We start from the raw sequence: 23,850 nt of genomic DNA, 5'->3' as shown, positions 1-23,850 counted from the left end.
ACTAAAATAGCTTTATAACACATTAGTATAGTGAATAATGAATTGCATATGACTGAACTTTCTCATTACTTATACAAAACCTCAACACTAAAAATGTGTGGCTGATTTTTCATGCACATGAATGCTGATGAGTATCAACACATTAAAAAAAGGCCTGGTGTCATGTAAAAATAAAGCATACTTTTGAAAGTTAATTTTCTTTTCTTGTAATTTATTGTGATAAAATTAGATTATAAAACAGATAGTTGTTTGTTCACAAAAAAACAACAACCTATAACACAAGTAACAAGTTACTATATTAGGGTCCACACCAATGGACAATAACATTAAGTTGTTGATAGTAATTCAGAAGTTTTTATTCTTCATCAGTTAAAATAACTGCTCTGAAAGTGATTCTTCTGCGTCTTTATCATTATCATTGACGCCTGTTCACAGAGGATGAAAACATTAACGTTATAACAATCACTTTAAATCACAAAAACACTGTCAGCAAATCACAACTGGACTCAAGTTCACAAAAAGCTCGAGCATTTAAAGCGGCAAGCAAGTTTATAGCCTAATAAGCGGAAAATCATTGGTGTGAACAAGAACCAATTTTAAAACTATAGTTACTCAGCGTTATTGTTAGCGGTCCGTGAAAACTACGTGTTCATTAAAGATAAAAAACCCTCAATTATGTTCAATATTTAGCAACCGTTTTATAGGAGCGATAAGGCACGAGAGGCTGTGCGACTAAAGAACATATTAGTACCTTTCTATATTCATAATGCAGCAGCACACTTCTCTGAGTGCCTTTTCTTATTTCACTTTTCGTTTAACGTTACATATGTACATTTACAAAAGCTGCTTCGTTTTCTGCACTTTTGTTCAGTTTACAAAGCAGCTCACAACGGAGATGCTGGAACTAGTAGCGCCTTGATTAATTAATCCGTGTCATTTTAAAGCGATTTACTTTGATTAGTGTCCTGCATCAATCGCGAACAGGGAGGCTCTGACTATTTCCCCCGAAATCTGTCTACCCACCCCCATTGCTCAATACTTCATTTCCCATCATGCTCTCTTAAAAGGCTTTTTTCCCCTTCTTTTCAGAGAAAGCACTGAAATCAGAAGTTGGTTAGCTGCTTCACTGAAGCGATGGACGTGTTTTGATCTGTCGGGATTTTAAGTCACTCAATAACCGGACGGACTCTTGCACGCATGTGATTCACTATGCCGCCTCGAAAGAAGGAGTACGGGATTAAACGAGCGAGCGGATCCCTGGTCCACTTCAGACCCCCAGCGAGCGCGACTACCGTTCGCCGACACTCCGCCGTCGTTCCCTCGGTGCTGACGTTCGCCGTGATCGTGGCATCCGGAGGCCTGCTGCTCATGATAGAGAAGGGAATGCTGAACAGTGTGCAGACTCCTCCGCCTCGCGCCAGAGTGGCATACCGCCCGAGGAACAGCGATGCCGCTGTGGACGTGGAGTCTCAGGTGAGGTAGTCGAATAGAAACACAGGCTCGCTAGACTGTGAATAAACACTGACGTTTTTTGATAAACTCATCAGTATTTTGATATGTTTGCATGAAGTCATCAGACTTTCTTTGACTTTAGCGAATTTGAAGAGCAACGAATTTTCATGAGAACTTGGGCTGCGTCTCAAAACCTAGTGAGCGTCCTATCTAGACAGCATCCGGGGATTGTCACAATTCAGTTCATTACAGTGTCCCCAATTATTCCTTGCTACACACATTCATGTTTAAATGGCGTTGCCTTGAATAACTATAAATCTAAATCAAGTGATTATTTTACACAAATAATGCACAAACGCACGTTTCAAGCGAGACAACTCGTTTAAATTTATGGCTTTGATTTTCTAGCAGGTTCAACAGGTTCAACAGGTTTCATATATAAAATATTCATAAAATAAAATGTAAAATATTGTTCATAAATCATTTTCATAAACTTAAACCCGTATAACTTTTTTTTTTTGTTTCACTTTTAAACTTTTTTTACTTCAACAATAATCTGCCATGGGTCTTCTTTAAAATGAGACCAAACTTAAGTCTCTGCTCCCAAGCTTCCAATTTTTTTGACATGGACATTTTTGTCCACTACGGACCTAAGTGTAACTTTTTATTGATGCACAAGGGTTAATACAAATAAGTTTGGTAGGTTTTATACGAAACTGTAAATACACTTTTAAAACGTCAAAGGAGTATGTTGATCAGAAAACTTAAGTTTTGCAGACTGAAATCCCAAAGAATGACTCCTAAAGTGTCTCAAGTGTTGTTTGCCCAGCTAGTGCAGGACTCTGAATACCTGGACAGAAAAGAGAGAACAATTTATGGGGAATAAAAAAACGACACTCTAGTCAATCTCATTTGGATTGTCAAACTTCTCAATATCTTTTCCTCTGCTATTACACTTTCTTTCTGTACTGTCTGTGTATTGAACTTTTGGACAGTAGAATAAAAGAAGTAATTTTAAAGCGTAAAATCCGATTATTCCTATTTATTTCAGATTAATCCTATTATACTGTCCTTCCTAATATTACTCCACTGGAGGATCTATGGATTTAGTTAAAGTTGGTATGTGGAAAGCATCTTTGATGGAACAGAGAAACTCCATATTTCATTCCAGAAAATATTAAACAGCTGCTTACCTTTAAGCCAAGATATGAAATATGAAACTTGGGGCCAATTCTTTCAAGTTAAGATCCCTGCTGTGCTCTTGACAGAAGAGTACAAGCACATAACAGTTCAGCTACCGTCTCTGATATCTCACAACCACTGACATGAAACCTAAACTTTTAGATTTTGGTGTTGCTTATAGTAAACAGGCATTATTGTAAAGTTATTACACAGTTATTATTCAGTAGGTGTAATAATAATATTTTTTTCCAAAATGAAAACTGATTGTGTGAAGTGAACCCTCTCTTATGCTGACAAAGTTTTTAGCGTATGTATTTGTATATTTTGCAACATTTGAATGGTTTCTTGTTTCTGAAAATGAATGATGAATTAGTTTTAAGTGCAGCTCTCATGATGTTTGGTGTCCAGAGTAAATGTTCTGTTTTGTTGTTAAGTCAAACATTTTAATGTTTCATCTGCTTTTGGGTTGATGGAGAGATGTTTATGGAAATTGTGCTAGCTAAACATAGTTTGCTATTTTTATATGTAAATAACTTTAATGGTAGTGTACATTAGGAGAAAATTATATTTAGAGCAGACTGAATGAGTTGAGACCTTTTTAATGAAGTCACTAAGAATATTTTGGTACACTATGTTGGAGCACATCATATTTCCACTTTTACAGGTTTCTCTGAAATATTTGATTCTGATTGGTCAGATTTTCCCATGTTGGTATTATGTACCAAAATGTAACAGCTGACAGCTACTCAACCTAATTCATTACATACCTTTCTATCAAAGTTATCTGCCATTATAAAGATGAATTTTTTCTGACAGTTTAACTGAGTTCTTGCCATATTTTATCACCATTTTCTAAACTATAGCGAATAAGCTGTGATAATGTGAGAAATGTTGAAGGTGTCTGAATAAATTTTGGTTTGACTGTATATCGTTGTAAAGTTATATATTCCTCTTTCCCCCCAGATTGTACAAGAGATCCGCAATCGCACCATAAGATCGATGTGTGGTCAGAAGAACATGCCTCACAGCGTGTGGTCACTCAGTCCGCTGCAGAGGAAGACTCTCCTCCAGCACATACTAGTGAACGACGAGCATCGCTTCCTCTACTGCTACATCCCCAAAGTGGCCTGTTCCAACTGGAAACGAGTGCTGAAGGTGCTGAGTGGCGCTCTAGCCAATGTGGATGTCAAAGTGAAGATGGACCATCGTGCTGATTTAGTCTTTCTTTCTGACTTACCGCCCGAAGAGATTCGTCATCGACTACGGCATTATTTTAAATTCATGTTCGTGCGAGAGCCAATGGCACGCTTGCTTTCAGCCTATCGCAACAAGTTTGGAGAAATTGAGGCGTATCAGCGAAAATACGGTGCGGAGATCATACGCCGGTATAGAAAAGGCTACGCAAAGGATAAAAAAATAGCAGGGAACGACGTGACATTCACCGAGTTTGTGCGTTATTTGCTCGATGAAGACCCGGAGCGAATGAATGAACACTGGATGCCCATCTACAACCTGTGCCAACCCTGCGCCATAGGATATGACTTCATAGGCTCGTACGAGAGGCTGGAGAGCGACGCCGCTTACGTGCTGGAACGTGTCGGAGCGCCGCAACACGTACGCTTCCCTGAACGCCAAACATGGTACAAACCCGTTACCAAAGAAACGCTGCATTATTACTTATGCACTGTCCCACAGAAGTTCCTCAAAGAGCTCCTGCCCAAGTTTATTTTGGACTTCTCTCTGTTCGGTTATCCTTTACCCAACACAACCACTGAATACTGTAGTCATTAACAAAGGCATTGGTTTATACCAGCTTTGTGAGACTGTCTATAATCTTTCAATATGTTAATATTTTAATACTTTTTAACATAGCTTTTTTTTACCTGTACAGAATTGAAAATATATTTCAATATAAGCCTCAGTACAGTGTATTTGAGAGCTATTTAAGTTCAAACCACTATTTAAAACTGGAAATACTCGATCAGCTATTTTTATTCATGAGATGCAGTAGGGTGTCCATATTAATGGGCATAAAATGAAGAACATTGTGCTGTGCGCAAGACTATCGTGAGAGTTTTATATTAGTAAGCACAAGCTTCCACCATTTTTTCACTTGTCATTGCAGTATTAAAGTTTCCAGTCTTTTTCTTTTTGGTTATTTGGATAATCATTACCTCTGCTGTCACGCTTATGATGTTGCGGATTAATCCTTTTACAAAATGAAATGTGAAACCCATAGAGAGAAAGCGAGTCTCTAAATAGCATTTGAGACTGTTCCCATCTGTATCTATTGAATTGTGTTGCAAGCGTGCTGAGTTTCATTCGAACAAAACAAATATTTCTGACCACAAACTTGAAGCCTTCCCATCTGCCAGTTCCTCTGAAAAGATGAGACTGAGTTGAATCCTTTAAGAGATTATGAGGAATGCAGTTTCACATCCAAAAGCAGAAGTACTGTACAATGATTAAATAAAAAAAATCTTTGAAACCCACAAGCTGTATTTCTTTGGATGTTTTTTTTCTTGGTCTGAGCATAATATTTATATTAAAGAACTAAGCCAGTAACAAGCTAATGGTGATTTAAATCCTACTGGCAAAACGAAAAAAAGTGGGATGATGTGAAAGCTCAGATAACACCCAAAACACCCAGTCTGGATAATACACAGGGATACCAGGAAATCAATTTAAGGGCTGTTCACACCAAGAACTACATCCATAGAGTATTAAATATAGTTGTGTATAAAAATAGCAAAGAAGATCAACAATATTGTTGATTCACTTTTCAGAGCATTTCTATCAGAGGTTATGATTTGATCGTGGGATGCTTTGATTGGTTATCAGCCCAGCTAACAGTTTTTGGTTTTCATAACCATAGATCTATACATGTACACATATCTATGCTCAGGGAATGCAAATTTTGGTTAGAAATTAGCCAACAGAGAACATTACCAGAATGTCATTATTTGCTTCTCCTGGAACCGTATGCTAACGTGACGTTAGGGGAATGCTCTGTGTTTGCTGAAAGGGTGTTGCTCGTTGGGTTCGGAGTGGTTTCTAATGCATTACCAAGCAGTTGTTAGGGGCCGTTCACACAGAACGCATTTCTCCATTTCAATGTGCTTCTACATTTTCTATGTAAACAGCTCATTAGTAAACAGCTCATTAGGGTGTTGTGGGTAGCTGCTTGCAAGTCAAGAGCTGAGAACTCAAGTCTTAATCGTGTACTTTTATATATATTTACTGGTTATTCCAATTATGGCTGTGGTGGGTTTTTTTTTAATGTCTAACAAAACAGTCATTTGACATAATAATAGCACACTTCAGTATACCCCCTCTTTCATGTAGCAAATGGTGTAGAATGAGTTACATACCAATGTTATACTTAGCGTTGATGACCACGGCTTAGCAAGTATCACTAATAAAAAAAAAAAACAAGTTAAAAAGAAACATGAGAAAAATTCTAAATAAAGAGAAATGTTCAGCACATGCATCTGTTTAAAACTCAGAGTTACAGATATTACATGCTGTTAACATCATCAAATGAAAGCTAAAAGAACAACAAAAACAATTCAGGAAGGCATGCTGAATAATAATTGTATTCCAGAATATCAAAGGCATTATGGATTTTTTTCTCCTATTTTATAAGGAAAAAAGAACTGACTGATTTCTCATCAGACCAAATGGAATGTCACTGATATCCAAACACATAAAAAACAATGATTAAATTAATATTAATAATGGAGTACACAGTGCAAAGGGTAAATACTAAATCTGAAACAGATTGTATTAAAGACTATTAATTAACTATTATTAAGTTAATCAGTCAACATAAGATCTATTATACATACATACACACACATATAAAACACAGGTTGGAGTGGTAGTGTGACATTAACACAGCCCTGAGTAACATGGCCATATCAACTTCTGAAGACCTCTTTGGTCACTTGTGTTGCCAGTTCATTTCACATCTCATTTCAGGCGTGTTTTAGATCAGTTTTACTCTTAAGTGTAACTTGTTATTAAAGGTCTGCCATGTAAGGATGATAAAATATAAAATACATCAAGTGCTACAAGCTGCCTCATTTTCCATTCACAAATCTAAAACTATTAAGAACAATAATGACAATGCAACTACTGCAAAACTATTTCTTTCAAGTTATTACAAAGTGCATAAATTAACAAAAGACACTGCTCTACATTTTGGCTTTGGTGGCATAATTTTTCCATTGACCTTATAGATATACAAGTACTTCCCTTTTACAAGCCCAAGGAAATATCTTCTGGACTGATCTCAGAGACATTTCTGGTGCAACACAATGCATCCTCAGAACCGACTAAACAAGAATCTTCCACATAACATTTGTGTCTTTTGTCAGTGAAAATGGGACAGGCTGAATCATTTCCTTCACAACTACTCCTTAAAGCTCACACTTCTAAAAAATGTAAAGTAAACAGGAATTAATTTAAATCATATATGCATGGTTATGAATATCTATGGAAGCCCTTTTCCGCCACTGAATAAATAATACAAAAATGTAATTGCGACTTTTTCTCTCACAATTCTGTCATTTTTTCTCAGAATTGCATGAAACTCGCAATTCAGATTTTTTTCTCTGAAATCTGAGGTAAATTCGCAATTGCGAGTTATAGTCAGAATTGCAAGACAAACTTGCAATTGCGAGAAAAAAAAATTCTGAATTGCTATTTTTAAACTCGCAATTGTAAGAAAAGTCAGAATTTCGAGATTAACCTTGCAATTGCAAGAAAAGTGTCATCTTTTATATCTCGCAATTCTGACTTTATTTCTCGCAATTGCAAGTTTATGTCCTGATATTCTTTATAATGTGCAATTTTGAGTTTAATAACACGCTACTCTGAGAAAAAAAACTATTCCGACTAACTTGCAATTACAAGTTCGTGGGCCAGTTGCATAAACTGTTTAGTCTTAAAAAATTAGTAATTTTCTTCAAGACTGGTCATAACTTTTGAATTTAATTTATGAAAAGGTAGATTGGTCTTATTTGTATTGGAAAAGAAAGACTGATTACCCCTTGGCAACTGCTAGCTGGTCAAACTAGTTCTTAAGACACTGTCTTAACATGGTGGCTAAGTTTATGCAACTGGCCCCATATCTCACAATTCTGTGAAAAAAGTCAGAATTGCAAGTATCACGCAATTCTGAGAAATAAAGTCTGACTTGCAAAATGTAGACTCGCAATTCTGCTGCGCATAAATTATATTACACATGCAGGTTTTACGCAATACTCACTTTTCTGGCATTTTGTCTACGGAGTGCTCTGGTGTGCAGAGGATGGAGCGCTCAGGAGAAACAGGCTGGGGACTGAGAGAGGTGCTGAGAGGAGAGGAGCTCTGCAGCGAAGAAAAAGATAAGCCCTGTCTGCGCATTTCCTGCACAGCTCTCTCCCTACCACAGAAAAACACAGCCACACATCAACAAACATCTGACACAACAACATGCCAAGATCACAGCAGCCACATACTCAAAAGAAAATTCTAGTTTTTTCTAGTTAATGTACTTACTAAAATAATTGTGTGTAATTAAAAATGAATTCTTTGACCTAATATTTGCCTCATTCATTTATATACAGTTGGGGATAAAAATATTTAGTCAGCCACCAATTGTTCTCCCACTTAAAAAGATGAGAGAGGCCTGTAATTTTCATCATAGGTACACTTCAACTATGAGAGACAGAATGGGGGAAAGAATCCAGGAAATCACATTGTCTGATTTTTAAAGAATTTATTTGCAAATTATGGTGTAAAATAAGTATTTGGTCAATAACAAAAGTTCATCTCAATATTTTGTTATATACCCTTTGTTGGCAATGACAGAGGTCAAACGTTTTCTGTAAGTCTTCACAAGGTTTTCACACACTGTTGCTGGTATTTTGGCCCATTCCTTCATGCAGATCTCCTCTAGAGCAGTGATGTTTTGGGGCTGTCGCTGGGCAACACGGACTTTCAACTCCCTCCGAAGATTTTCTATGGGGTTGAGATCTGGAGACTGGCTAGGCCACTCCAGGACCTTGAAATGCTTCTTACGAAGCCACTCCTTCGTTGCCCGGGCGGTGTGTTTGGGATCATTGTTATGCTGAAAGACCCAGCCACGTTTCATCTTCAATGCCCCTTGCTGATGGAAGGAGGTTTTCACTCAAAATCTCACGATACATGGCCCCATTCATTCTTTCCCTTACACGGATCAGTCGTCCTGGTCCCTTTGCAGAAAAACAGCATGATGTTTCCACCCCCATGCTTCACAGTAGGTATGGTGTTCTTTGGATGCAACTCAGCATTCTTTCTCCTCCAAACACGACGAGTTGAGTTTTTACCAAAAAGTTCTATTTTGGTTTCATCTGACCATATGACATTCTCCCAATCCTCTTCTGGATCATCCAAATGCTCTCTAGCAAACTTCAGACGGGCCCGGACATGTACTGGCTTAAGCAGGGGGACACGTCTGGCACTGCAGGATTTGAGTCCCTGGCGGCGTAGTGTGTTACTGATGGTAGCCTTTGTTACTTTGGTCCCAGCTCTCTGCAGGTCATTCACTAGGTCCCCCCGTGTGGTTATGGGATTTTTGCTCACCGTTCTTGTGATCATTTTGACCCCACGGGGTGAGATCTTGTGTGGAGCCCCAGATCGAGGGAGATTATCAGTGGCCTTGTATGTCTTCCATTTTCTAATAATTGCTCCCACAGTTGATTTCTTCACACCAAGCTGCTTGCCTATTGCAGATTCAGTCTTCCCAGCCTGGTGTAGGTCTACAATTTTGTTTCTGGTGTCCTTCGACAGCTCTTTGGTCTTGGCCATAGTGGAGTTTGGAATGTGACTGTTTGAGGTTGTGGACGGGTGTCTTTTATACTGATAACGAGTTCAAACAGGTGCCATTAATACAGGTAACGAGTGGAGGACAGAGGAGCCTCTTAAAGAAGAAGTTACAGGTCTGTGAGAGCCAGCAATCTTGCTTGTTTGTAGGTGACCAAATACTTATTTTACAGAGGAATTTACCAATTAATTAATAAAAAATCCTACAATGTGATTTCCTGGATTCTTTCCCCCCCATTCTGTCTCTCATAGTTGAAGTGTACCTGTGATGAAAATTACAGGCCTCATCTTTTTAAGTGGGAGAACTTGCACAATTGGTGGCTGACTAAATACTTTTTTGCCCAACTGTACTTTAGAGTATTGTACCCTTTACTTAGCAACATGCTAATCTCAAACACTTTTTTGTTTGGCTATATAGTTAATGTAGATGTAGAATGTTTCAAATGGGTCACTTACAATACATTCAATCATGGTTAGGCAGCTCACTAGGTTTTGTAATAAAGCCAAGATCTAACCTTTCAAAGCGCTCAGTGGTTAGCTGCCTCTTGAGGACGTCCATTTCTGTCTGTAGCTGAGACACTTTTCCACGCAGCTGAGAAACCTCTCTAGTATGACCAGCCCTACAAATAAACGCATTTGGAGATCTTGGAAGAAAGGGCAAAAATATTTTTATAACCAGTTTGTTTTGCTTTTAAACTATGCTGGAGTGGATTAAGACATCATCATTTGATTGATGTCTGTTTGTTCCACATGCTACTATCAGTGATCGCTATGGCAACTGCATATTTAGACTAGGCAACACTATTGGGAAACTGCTTGTTGTTGGAGGAAAGCAACATTGAATGGACTCTTTATGCACCCTTAAAGAGGACACAGTCCTCAGTGTTTGCCAATTACAAATGCTTCACACAGTTCAGACTCCTAGGAAACATTAATGTTATAAAAATATATATATGAGAGAGAGAGAAGGATTTCATTTGACAGTGAATCCATAAAATTTTTATTTGATTAATCATTTCACAAAGCCAATTTTCCCATTTTGTATTTTAACATACAAGTATTTTATTATTAAAAACCAAATATAAATGCATTATGCATGCTATACTGTGTGTGCAAAGAAGTAAAATATAAATACTATATTATATATTGCATATAGCATTCTGCATTATCAAAAAAAACATATTACTCTAAAACAACAGGACAGTTTGTGTGTTACATTTAAAATTTCTTTTAACTTTTGATCATGTGTCAGTAAAAACTTGCAAATTGGCAGCTGGCAATTCAGCTTTGAATAAATTACATTTTAAAATATCATAATTTATAATAACTTTTTATTTGACATTTTTAATACTGTTTGTCAAAGCTTTTATTGTATATTTCATCAGATAAATTTAGCTTCGGATAGCATCAAATAGTTTCAGAAACACTTCAAAAACAAACAGTTACACCAAGTAACTTACAAACTTTTGAAATGTAGTGTAGCAGTCACAAAAGTGTTATAAACTGCTCTTTTCCCCACCGTTTTTCCACTTACGTTTTGCTGTCAGCAAGAGTCAGACGGTCCTTCAGCACTTTGACCTCAGACTCTTTCTCACTGGCACTCAGGTGTGTCTGAAACTCCTTCTGTCGATTGGTGGAGAGCAGTGTCTCTAGATTGCGTACCGTCACCCGCTCGCTGGCCAGCTGCTTTTTCAGAAGCTCTTCCTCAAAGTGCACATCCTCCAGTTCACCCGTCACCTGAGGTTGACATTCAAAGGTTAGTGTTGGTTACTTGCATATTTGCTCATTTTCAAACCCTTTTTAAAGACATAGTAGGATGAGTGTGCATCTTACTCTTTCCAGCTCCATGCTCTTAGCCGTCAGCTGGCGAACGGTGAGCTCTTTGCTGGAGTCGAGTTTGACGCACAGTTCTCTGACAGAGACCAGATCTGCCAACACGGAGGCTTTCTCAGCTCGAGCCGCCTGGACCTCCTCTTCCAAACGAGACATTGTCCGTGCCAGCGACGACACCTGAGCTTCATATGCTTGCAGAGCGTTCAAGTGCTGAAGGAAAACAGTTAAGGCGATGAAGCAATGAAAAACAGCCTTTAGTGTGTTCCTCATGCCCAGAGTCACTCATACCTCCTGTATCTCTCTGTCCTGCAGTGAGACTCTCTCTTGGAGGTGTCTGCACTCTGTGTCAGATGAGAGCAGCTCCAGTCTGATAGAGTTGTTTAGCCCCTCAGCCTGCTGCAGCTTCAGCTCTCTATCCTCTGACTCTGTGTGGATGGTCCGGAAACGCTCCAGCATGTCTCTGTTTTCCTGTTCCTATACACAACATAGAACAGCATCAGTACAAAATCATAAATTGCATCTGATAAAATCGACACTTCATACTTAAAATTGGAGCATTCACAAAATGAATCTGCACTGAATTTTCACTCTGCATTTTACTATTTATTTATTTTTTTTTAAGTTATTTAGTAAGTTAGTATTTTCATCACCTACTTTAATTTTCCTGTGAAAAATTGTCTGAGATCAACAATTGTAAACAATAATTAGTGGCCACTGTAACCTTGGTTTAAAGGGGTCATATGATGTTGCTAAAAAGAACATTATTGTGTGTATTTGGTGTAATGCAATGTGTTTGTGGTTTCATTATTTTCCACATACTGTACATTATTGTTGCTCCTCTCTGCCCCACCTTTATGAAACGCGGTAATTTTTTTACAAAACTCGTCCTGAAAAGCGAGGCGTGCTGTGATTGGCCAGCTATCCGGTGCGTTGTGATTGACCGAATACCTCAAGCGTGTGGCGGAAATGTCATGCCCCTTACCATGTTGTGATGCTTTCTCCCGGCGCAATGGGACCAAAACAATAAAACCCACTATAAACGAGGCATTTGTTGCATTCGGTAAGGACATAATTGCTGATTATAATGACTGATACGTTTTTACGTGTTGCGCTGTGCAAACATAACACCATGTCTGCATTTTTGATCGTAGAAACAGAAACAAGCACTAATCTGCACTGCTCAAAACTCGTGTTTAAATGTTCACAGCCAGCTTTGTAGACGACGCTTCCAGGTTCAGGAAACCGTCCTCCATAAAATGCGCTGCACACACTCGAATATTTGCATTGTACTGTTCTGGAACAGTGTTGTAAATATAACTTAACCACTGTTTTCTAGTTGTGTACTCATTTGGAAGTCCAAACAAAGTACTTTCGCTTTTGCTACAGCGAGAATAAAAGTTACGCCTTCTTTCATTGCGTATATGTTTGGGAGGTGTTATGCAAATCTCATCACACTGTGACGTAGACATGTGGGGGCATGTTTGAATGAAATTCGGCTAATTGCTAAAGCTATCATTGTCTCTTGTGTGTTTTCACTGATGCTGCCTTCAAGTGCTGCCAGAATGATCGTGAATAGGAATGTGGTAGTTAAAAGTTGTGTATGAAAGCAATGTGAGTCGATCGCTTGAAGATGTCAAGCTCATAATCAGAAGTGGGACTTATAAAGTTTGTGATAACATGAGACCAGCTATGTTGTTATTTTTAACCCGCCGTGCTCCCCGTCTGTGTAATTCATAACCGCCAATTTATTATGCACAGTATAATAACGTTGAAACCGAGTAGTTTTCTATAAAGATAACAGGCTTGTATTAATCGTGGAATGTTTATTTGCAAAGGCTAACACAGCTCCGCCCTCTTCTCCGGGAGCAACAGCTCACTCGCATTTAAAGCAAAACAAAACAGCGCGTTTTGGCTCATACCCTAAAAGTGGCAATTTTAACAAGCTGTAACATTTTATCTGTGGGGTATATTGAGCTAAAACGTCACATATACACTCTGGGGACATCAGAGACTTATTTTACATCTTGTAAAAAGAGGCATAATAGGTCCTCTTTAACTCTTATAAAAGATATTTCTTGGGGTTCGAGACTTTAATCTTTGCAACTTTACAGATCTTATATATGCACAAACAGCTTGTAACAATCCAAAGAGAAAGGAAAAGATTGAATCGCATCATATGACCCCTTTAATTTAACCGTTTACGGAACATTGGCATTTTTAGTCAAATTACACACATACATATACAGGTCCTTCTCAAAAAATTAGCATATTGTGATAAAGTTCATTATTTTTTGTAATGTACTGATAAACATTAGACTTTCATATATTTTAGATTCATTACAACACAACTGAAGTAGTTCAAGCCTTTTATTGTTTTAATATTGATGATTTTGGCATACAGCTCATGAAAACCCAAAATTCCTATCTCAAAAAATTAGCATATTTCATCCGACCAATAAAAGAAAAGTGTTTTTAATACAAAAAAAGTCAACCTTCAAATAATTATGTTCAGTTATGCACTCAATACTTGGTCGGGAATCCTTTTGCAGAAATGACTGCTTCAATGCGGCGTGGCATGGAGGCAATCAGCCTGTGGCACTGCTGAGGTGTTATGGAGGCCCAGGATGCTTCGATAGCGGCCTTAAGCTCATCCAGAGTGTTGGGTCTTGCGTCTCTCAACTTTCTCTTCACAATATCCCACAGATTCTCTATGGGGTTCAGGTCAGGAGAGTTGGCAGGCCAATTGAGCACAGTAATACCATGGTCAGTAAACCATTTACCAGTGGTTTTGGCACTGTGAGCAGGTGCCAGGTCGTGCTGAAAAATGAAATCTTCATCTCCATAAAGCTTTTCAGCAGATGGAAGCATGAAGTGCTCCAAAATCTCCTGATAGCTAGCTGCATTGACCCTGCCCTTGATAAAACACAGTGGACCAACACCAGCATCACTGACTGTGGGTACTTGACACTGGACTTCAGGCATTTTGGCATTTCCCTCTCCCCAGTTTTCCTCCAGACTCTGGCACCTTGATTTCCGAATGACATGCAAAATTTGCTTTCATCCGAAAAAAGTACTTTGGACCACTGAGCAACAGTCCAGTGCTGCTTCTCTGTAGCCTAGGTCAGGCGCTTCTGCTGCTGTTTCTGGTTCAAAAGTGGCTTGACCTGGGGAATGCGGCACCTGTAGCCCATTTCCTGCACACGCCTGTACACGGTGGCTCTGGATGTTTCTACTCCAGACTCAGTCCACTGCTTCCGCAGGTCCCCCAAGGTCTGGAATCGGTCCTTCTCCACAATCTTCCTCAGGGTCCAGTCACCTCTTCTCGTTGTGCTGCGTTTTCTGCCACACTTTTTCCTTCCCACAGACTTCCCACTGAGGTGCCTTGATACAGCACTCTGGGAACAGCCTATTCGTTCAGAAATTTCTTTCTGTGTCTTACCCTCTTGCTTGAGGGTGTCAATGATGGCCTTCTGGACAGCAGTCAGGTCGGCAGTCTTACCCATGATTGCGGTTTTGAGTAATGAACCAGGCTGGGAGTTTTTAAAAGCCTCAGGAATCTTTTGCAGGTGTTTAGAGTTAATTAGTTGATTCAGATGATTAGGTTAATAGCTCGTTTAGAGAACCTTTTCATGATATGCTAATTGTTTTGAGATAGGAATTTTGGGTTTTCATGAGCTGTATGCCAAAATCATCAATATTAAAACAATAAAAGGCTTGAACTACTTCAGTTGTGTTGTAATGAATCTAAAATATATGAAAGTCTAATGTTTATCAGTACATTACAGAAAATAATGAACTTTATCACAATATGCTAATTTTTTGAGAAGGACCTGTATATACATATATATATATATATATATGTCTCTTTATTTCTCACCTTGGCAGCCATCATGCTTTCTATCCGTGCCACTTCTGAGATATACGAATGAACCCTGAGCTTCAGTTCATCCCTCTCATTCAGAGCTTCCTGCATCTCTCCGTGCACCGCCTGGAGAAAGGACCACAAGAAGGTGAGCATGTATGTATGTGAAGTTCACTGGTCATAGATGGTCATGTGAAAAGAACTGGGTTCACTTTTACAATTTGGATGGGGTGGGAGGATGAAAAACCAAGGAAAAGAGGAGAGGTCTATTGGTGTGGATGCATGCACCTGGTTTTCTCTGGTCATGGTCGCCAGATCGTCCTGTAACCTGCGGTTCTCTCTCAGCGCGACCTCTCTGTCTCGACTGACGGCTGAGAGCTCCTCTTGTGATTGGTCCAGCTGTCTGCACAGACTAGCGATTTCCCTCTCTCGACTGCTCAACGTCACCTTCAGCTGACTGAAATACATAACATATAATATTCAAGGCCTTCTATTCTTCCCCAAAAAGGCTGAAACATCTCATCATCCTAAAAACATTCATATTACTTACTCCAGAGAGTTCTCCAAGTCTGTGACTGTAAGCTGGACTTCCAAAAGAGTTTTTTCCTGTAGAGCAAAACCTTATAAACTTTATAAAGCAGTACCACAGCAATTTTCATGATTTACTGATTCCAGCTGTTTATCTCCTATACAAACATTACAAAACATTATGTGTTGGGAACATGGCTGCAATAAGACATCCCCTCATACTGTGTGTCAAGTATTAGCAGTACCTTCCAGTGGATCTCCTCTTGTAGTAGCACCATACACTCAGTCTTCTTGTCCACAGCATCCTGCAGGGCGTCTTTCTCTCGGTCTAGAGAGGCTATTGTGCTCTGCAGAGCTGCAACCTCATCCTTCTGAGATGAACCGTGTTTACTCAGATCAGCTACACAAAAAACACAGCGATCAAAATCTTCTCTCTACATAAGGAAATTTTACAACTGTATAATGAAAGGATGTCATGAAACATAATTTTCAAATGTATCTCATTAACACAAAACTAATATGCTATTGAACATAAACCCAATTGAAAGAGTGCAATACAAGACACTGTTCTGACACGCACCGATTTTCTCTTCTAGTTTGTCGATCTGTTGGTGAGCTGCCTGCAGTTCATTGGTCTTGACAGATAATCTGTGCTGAACATCTGAGAGAGACTGCTCCATCTGCTCCTGCAGAAGTCTAAACGCACACCCACACCCACACATATGTGAGAAATATCAAGCAGATTTAGAATTTTTGGTACAACTGCTGGCACTTATTTAAGCACAACCTGAGTGCACAGCTCTCGGCTCTCTGTTGTGTGGCCTCTTCTACATTCTGCAGCTGACTGAGCCTTCAGCTCCTTCTCAACAGCAGCATGACTCTCCTTCAGCACAGACACCTGAGCACGCAGATCAGCCCTCTCTCTTTCCAGCTACACACACACAGAGTAATGTATCACAATATTTTTTTTTAACCTAAAAATAACCATAGGGCAAATTCATTAGTGAGCATTTCTTTGCCCTATCCACAACGAGGCGAAGGGCACTTTGAAGGGTGCATTGCATTGCTCTCATATATGTGCACTTTTGTTAAATCCTACATCAATCTAAACATTACTGGCCCCAAAAGGTTGCCCTCATAACATATATGCTTATAGCTTTTAGGTTGTTGCAAATAAGTTTTGTGCTGAATATCCAAATGTGTTTAATCCAAGTTTACTTTAACTCAGCCGCTGTTTTCAGTGTGCCACTTGGGGGGTGGGAATTGAAAAATATGCGCAGAAAGTATTCTGCTATCAGTATACTAAGTATAATACAATTTTTATGCATGAGAGCAATTCAGGTCTCATAATAAGTAAGAAAAACTTCCCACTCAGGATCAAATGATCATAAATAGCTAATTACAAATGTACAGTTTAAAAAGTGTCTTTTGGAAGGGATTCAGTAGCTACAAGAACAGTTCAAACCCTACAAGTACCGTCCCCATTCTGGAGTGCCCATCAAGACAACTGGAATTAGCCCATAACTATCCAGACATGACAAAACACACTGGTAATGTTTGTGAAACTATAAACGGTGCAAGCTCTTATAGTGTAGTACCATCTCAATGGTGTTCTCCAGGTCCAGAATCCCGATATCCTCCTGTTCTCGGTCTGTCAGAGCTGTGCTCTGTGCAACCTGCAAAGTCAGAAAGAAGATTTATCTTGGCAACTCTCCCTTTAACACACAGCTATATCACTCAACCTACAAGTGAACTACAGTTTAATTGGAATTTCAAACTCACATCTCTAACCACAGAAAACTGCTTGCATATACTTAGCAGCTATTTATGGTCTGCTTAAAAAACAACAACAAAAAAAATCAATTTGCAAACACATGCACAAACGCACACACACACGCACACACACATATGCATGCACCTTGAGTCGGTCTCTAAGTGGGTCTCTCTCAGCAGTAACTCTCTGGAGTTCAGCTTCAGTCTGTTCCCAGTCATCTCTGATCCTGTGCTGGAGTTCAGAGGACTCAAGCTCCCTTTGGACACGTCTCAGCTCCTCCTGAGCCTATATTTAAAACACACGCACAACTTTAAAGGAAAACAACTAGTTGCATCTTATCTTAAAGGGATACTCCACCTCTAGATGGGTCTTATTTTAAAGTGCTTTCTTCTCACCTGCTCGTACTGAGAGCTGAGCTGGTCTCTCTCTGCAGTCAGTAATTTAACTCTGGTCTGGATGTCCTCCATGTGTTTCTCAAAGCCCAGCAGCACTGACTGTAGCTCATCCCTCTCCTTCAGTGCACGTGAAAGCTCTGCATCACCATCTCTCTAGAAATACAAAACAGCCACTTGTTTCCCAGTGAGGTATGATGTAATCATGTTGTTTTGGTATATTTGGTAACTACTTTCTAAAAATTTTGTTTAAGCAGGTAATTAAAGAGTCGATCAGTAAAATGTGCACGAAAATGCAGCCTTGTTACAAAATCAGTTATGATGTATAAAATAAATGTAATAAGGAAATAATATATGCATAAAATGTATAATAAGTAACTAATTGATTTTTTTTTTAATCAATCAAAAATTTTTTTTTTATTTTTCACATACACATATATATATATATATATATATATATATATATATATATATATAGCTTATTACATTTCATCCAGGTGTCCATATGTTAAAGGGATAGTTCACCCCAAAATGAAAATTCTATCATTACTTATTCACCCTCATGTGGTTCCAAACTCGCAAGACCTTCGTTCATCTTTGAAACACAAATTAGGATATTTTTGATGAAATCTGAGAGCTTTCTGACCCTGCATAGACAGCAAGGGTACTAAAACCATCAACGCCCAGAAACGTAGTAAAGATTTTGTTAAAATAGTCCATGTGACATCAGTGGTTCAACTGTAGTTTTATGACGCTACGAGAATACTTTGTGCGCTAAGAAACAAAATAATGACCTTATTCATCAATTTGGGCTCCGAAAAAGAACGAACCGCATGAGGGTGAGTAATTAATGACAGAATTTTTGTTTTTGTATGAACTATCCCTTTAACAGTTCAGCAAAATTGAGAAAAACTACATAGCATGGCGCTGCATTATGAATGCAGATCTTGGAAGAATGATTGAAACTGTGTAATCTGAATTTTACTCCCTGCTTAAACCAAATATCTAGTTGTAATTACATTTACATTTAGCAGACGCTTTTATCCAAAGCTTACATTGCATTCAAGTTACAGCTTTTACATTTTATCAGCTCTTGCTTTCCCTGGGAATCGAACCCATGGCCTTGGCGTTGCTAGCGCCATGCTCTACCATTTGAGCTACAGGAAAGCATGATTACAGAAGTAAATGTCAGCTCCAACCTTTCCGTGCCAGCTGCCTCTTCCTCTGGGGCTCCTCCCCCTGCCTGGACTAGGGGTGGGGCTTTTGTCTGTCCTGCCCCTAAGCAGCCGGTATCGCTCCAGCTCCTGTTTGTAGTAAATCCTTTCCTCCTCTAAACTTTTCACAAAGCCATCCAGACGGGATGGAGACTGCTCCTTGCCACACATCCCATGCGTTGCTCGCATCTGCTCCAATTCTACAATCATCTCCTTATCTGAAACAAGTACAGTACCAAAATCAGATGAATGACAAACCACATATGCAAACACCGTGCACACACACACACACACACCACTCCACCTACAAATAAAACAGAGCAGTGTTACAGCTCACCAGCCTGTGTCATTGCTTCTACTTTATCCTGAAGTCTCTTTTTGTCTACTTCCAGAAAATGTATCAGGCCCTCCATCTTGTCATTCTGTTCTTGAAGATCAAGCAGCTGATCCCTCAGACGGTCTTTCACGTGATCTCCCTCTGCCATATCCTGAAACAAATCATTGGAAATGTTTTTTTTTTTTTCACTGAATCTCATCCAAATCACAGTTATAACTAAATGCATTGTTTGGCGCTGTGGACATGACCTGATGAGTGGCGATGGTGTGTGCTTCAAATAATTTAATTAGTCATTCTTCTTTAATTAATAAATACAGATTATTATGTTGTATTATCTTTGATTTTTCATTGTATTTTTGCATTCTGATTCAAAAGAAATGTCCGGTTTCTGAAAAAAAAAAAGTATATTTACAATGCATACCTTTCATTTATAACTTAATTTTCAGATAAACATGGAGACATTTTTATTTCTGTGTTAAGATTATTCACCTGCAAAATTACTCGAAATGCCCATTCCTAAATACCACTATTCAAGCACTCTAAAGGCCAGTAATAAAGAGTGAGATATCTGGAACAGATAAGTACTTCCTTATAGTCAGGAATCTTTTAATAGATGTTAAGTATTTACCCAAAAATGGTAAACAAAAACATAAATATATGTTTTTGTATATATATAATATTTATATCCAGAAGCTATACTGAACCATCCATGTCATGTCAGGCCATACAGAATAAATGTGCTGTTCTGAACCAGATGGTTAATTTAACAGCTCATTTCACATGGACAGACCCGTCTAAATGTAGCGATGACCTCCTCCAGGTTCTCTAGCTCCTGCTGTTGACGCTGAATCTCTTTCTAGAGATAGAAACAGGGCTAGTGTTAAGTATCACTGCATAAAGCTAAATATTTAAGTATTTAAAATATTAAAATCCAAGCTTTAACACACATTGAGACCAAAAATGTACATTATAATCATTAGTTTACCAAGTATTAAATAACAATAAATATTAAAATAATTTCAATTTCACTTGTCTATGTGACTGCCCTAGGCTATTTAAGCAATAAAATTAAGCAATTAAATAATTAAATAAAAAAATAAAGACAAATAACTGCTTAAATCACTTTTATACAGCAACGTTAATCCAGTATTATTCATTTTATATAATTAGATTTCACAACACTACAGTGTGTTAATCCGTCCATCTTAATTCCAGTTTACACCTTCAGAGAAGAACTTTACTTTAAAAGGTTGATCACAAGCATAGACCCCACTGAGTTCACCTTGGCCTCTTGCAGCTCCATGTCAGCAGTCTCTAGGACCATCTCTTTGTCTTTCTCTAGCTGCTGGGCGAGCTGGTCTATCTCAGTGAGCTCCTGACACAGCTCTTGATTTCGAGCGCTCAGATCAGCCACCTCACTGGACACGGTCTTCTTCCTCTGCTGCAGTCCATCAATTCTCTGTTCCAGGGATCTGTTGGTCTCCTGCAGATACTCTATCTGAGAGAGGAAATTATTTGTTATTATAGGGTTATTACAAGGTTAGCATCTACCTGGAGATAAACACCTATAAACGCATAAAGCAAACAAAAAGCGTCTCAGTCAGATAACCTACCAGACAAGATGAAGTAAATGTAATTATTAGAGGAATATCCATTTACCTGCAGGTTCAGATGAGCAATAAGTTTTTCATTACTCATGTTTTGAGCCTCTAGAGAGATGACATCATTTGGTCGACCACCATCCAGAGCTCGATTCAGACGCTCAATCTCTTTATCTCGCTCTTCCACCTGTACACACAGCACGACAAAAATTTCAAAAAGGGTGCATGTTATGAATGAAAGGCATTAACACTGTTAAAATGTAATAAATAACTGAGAGAGTATTATTTTAGTAATAACTTTGACAGTTCTGAATACCCAACAAAGAAAGAGTATTAAACAAGTGTAAGGAGGACTCTTATTTCCACTTTAACAACTATAATCATGCTCTCATTCTCACCAGACAATGAGGTAGCAGCTCGTGTAAAACAATTTGTTTCCTGAAATATTAAAATAGCACCTCAGAATAAGCAATCAAACTACATACATAATTAAATTAGATAAGTTTAAGTGTGTGCATGCTTACCTGAGTGTTTAGATGTTTGATTCGTGCCTGCCCTCTCTCCAGGTCAAGCTTCAGCTGTGCCACTTCTTTTTGAAGTTCCTGAATCCTAGCACAAAGAGTCATAATTTTTTTATTATTATAAAAGCTGTAAAAGTTATTTAAATAATTGTATTTATATTTATATTAATGGCCTTGTATTAACTTTAAAATATTTACTTCATGTTTACTATATGTTACAACTGAGCTGAATTCGTTAACTTGTGCAACAGATGAAATATTTAAATGTAACCAAAAAAATAAATAAAAATTACATATATATATATATATATATATATATATATATACATATATATATATATATATACACACACACATATACATGTATATAGAAATATATACACATATATACACACACACATTTAAATTGCAAAAACATTTTTTTTTAATATTTATAGCATTTATAAAATATATAATATTATAATGTGTTAGAATCGGTGGTATCAAAATTAATGCTTAATGTCTGCCCTTCAAATGCATTAATAACAAAACAATTGATTTATCATGATTCTGTTTTGATTCCTTCCCCACACCTGTCATCAGCCACCTGAAGAAGGTCAGCGATGTAAGGGTCATCTGGTTGCGCCACAGATGGAGGGATGGGGCCACTGGAGGGTGGGAGGAGTTCATCTATCTGCATCCGCTGACGTCTAAACGGGATTGATCGTTTCTTCCCTCCTAATTAAATTAGTCATTGATCATAAATTGCTAAACTGTAACATAAACAGACACAGATGAATGTCATAGCTGCTATGTTAAATAAAATGCACCAACCTGGTGTCTGAACAACAGCTTGCATGTTCTTCTCCTGGAGCTGTAGAATACGTTCTGTCTTAGCTTTGCTGTCCTGCTCAAGAGACCGGACTTTGTGCACATACTGATTATTGAGGAATTTCAAATCTGAGGTTTCATGGTCCAGTTTCCTGATGTACGCTTTCAGCTCTGTTAACGGAAAAATGGTTATTATCACCATTCCCTTTAGATCAAATTTGTTTGCAACAGGATTTGAGGCATTAAACTGAATGCATACCCCTGCTGATCCGATCCTTCTGCTCTCTCAGTTTCAACAGCCCAAAGTGCAGTTCATTGTTTTCTCTGACTAGCCGGGCATTTTCAGCTTTATATGGCTCCAGAACAGCATCAACATTTCGACTTTCTTTTTCTGTCTTTCCTGCAGCAAGCTTGGCATTCCTGAGACTCTCTGTGGTGTGGACCAGGTCACTGAGATATAAATGAAAACAATGATTATGGTCCTGTCAAATCATGTTTCACATATTAAATACATTAATAAAATGCATGTCATGTTTCATTTTCATGAAGACTATTTCCATTAGCTAAATAAAATTAACACACGTTCAGACATTTTGGAACTGTTATGATGAACATCTATGTTCAGAACTTTTTCTTGCCACATTAGGCCAGTGAAAATAAAAGCAGGGCAAGAGTATCTAAACAACTGACAAAAATCTTTATTGGTGTATAGTTCATCATGAATAATAATACTGCATATTCACCTGAAGAGTTTCTCGACCAGTGGCAGGCTCTCAATGGCTAGTGGCTGTCTGTAGCCCAGCTGATCCAAACGCTTCCGCAGATTGATAAACTTCCGCTCGGCGCTGGTCGTCATGGTCATTCAACACAATACACGCTCCGCTCTACATTTACACACAGATACACACAGAGCACTAGTTGATTTTATATCTTTATTTTATACTGTAAACATTTATTAAACAGACTTTAAGACGGGGATTCGTCGGTTGTGTTCCAAAATCTAGTGAGCTGCCAAACTGGGGTGCGTTTCTCAGAAGCAACTATGGTCGCAAGTTCCGTTGTTAAAATGGAGTTAAATAGAACTTGCACCCATTGATGTTTTTGGGAAACAAACCCCTAGACAGCACTGCGGATGATTGAGAACTGTCTAACGTTAGGCAGTTCACTTTTAAAACGCAACCATACAGCTACAATAATCAATTTAATATTACACACATACACAATTTTCACAAAACATACCGTTGTTGTTGTTGTTTACGTAAACTGTCACTCTGTCTTCGGAAGGCAGTTTGCTGCATTAGCCTCAGTCTTCATAACACTAACTTTAGCAGCGTCCCTGGCCCACGGAAATAAAGCTTCTCACCTCAGGAGGGATACAACAATTAACCCTCAAAGTCTGCTTGTTGTTCGTTTTTCGGGTGCTTTCATAGTGTGAAACTGTTTTGAGGTTAGCTAAGCATAGGCGTCTACTGCAGACTTCCTCCCCGCGGCGAAC

At 38.5% G+C, this 23,850-nt stretch overlaps 2 protein-coding genes across 2 annotated transcripts; one reads left to right on the top strand and one right to left on the bottom strand.

Annotated features, from left to right (window-relative positions):
* The first annotated feature begins 2 nt into the window (after window positions 1-2).
* Window positions 3-5,128, top strand: LOC306844085 (carbohydrate sulfotransferase 14-like). Its single transcript, XM_079375976.1, has 2 exons — window positions 3-1,473; window positions 3,598-5,128. The coding sequence occupies exons 1-2, from the start codon at window positions 1,210-1,212 to the stop codon at window positions 4,423-4,425; spliced, it is 1,092 nt and encodes a 363-aa protein (XP_079232102.1). The 5' UTR covers window positions 3-1,209; the 3' UTR covers window positions 4,426-5,128.
* A 986-nt stretch (window positions 5,129-6,114) lies between these two features.
* LOC306844083 (centrosomal protein of 135 kDa-like) lies at window positions 6,115-23,850 on the bottom strand. The gene is given in 27 exon segments (XM_079375973.1): window positions 6,115-7,070; window positions 7,775-8,062; window positions 9,999-10,103; window positions 11,018-11,220; window positions 11,317-11,526; window positions 11,605-11,790; window positions 15,194-15,304; window positions 15,467-15,635; window positions 15,729-15,784; window positions 15,952-16,106; window positions 16,287-16,402; window positions 16,494-16,547; window positions 16,549-16,637; window positions 17,305-17,382; window positions 17,625-17,765; window positions 17,876-18,028; window positions 19,072-19,304; window positions 19,424-19,574; window positions 20,214-20,279; window positions 20,706-20,921; window positions 21,083-21,211; window positions 21,549-21,633; window positions 22,118-22,262; window positions 22,359-22,526; window positions 22,615-22,805; window positions 23,099-23,239; window positions 23,595-23,850. Coding segments are annotated over 25 exon segments (3,489 nt in total). The 5' UTR covers window positions 23,218-23,239; window positions 23,595-23,850; the 3' UTR covers window positions 6,115-7,070; window positions 7,775-7,902.

Source organism: Barbus barbus (genome assembly GCF_936440315.1).
Source record: "Barbus barbus genome assembly, chromosome: 24".
NCBI classification, from domain to species: Eukaryota; Metazoa; Chordata; class Actinopteri; order Cypriniformes; family Cyprinidae; genus Barbus; species Barbus barbus.
The sequence above is the reverse complement of the archived record's forward strand: the minus strand, read 5'-3'. Positions and strand labels throughout refer to the sequence as shown.

What these genes read in the sequence shown, in the direction of transcription:
- LOC306844085 (XM_079375976.1), top strand. Translation starts at nt 1,210, where the DNA reads ATGCCGCCTCGAAAGAAGGAGTACGGGATTAAACGAGCGAGCGGATCC. An exon ending in CTGTGGACGTGGAGTCTCAG is followed by an intron (nt 1,474 to 3,597) that starts GTGAGGTAGTCG and finishes CTTTCCCCCCAG; the next exon opens with ATTGTACAAGAGATCCGCAA.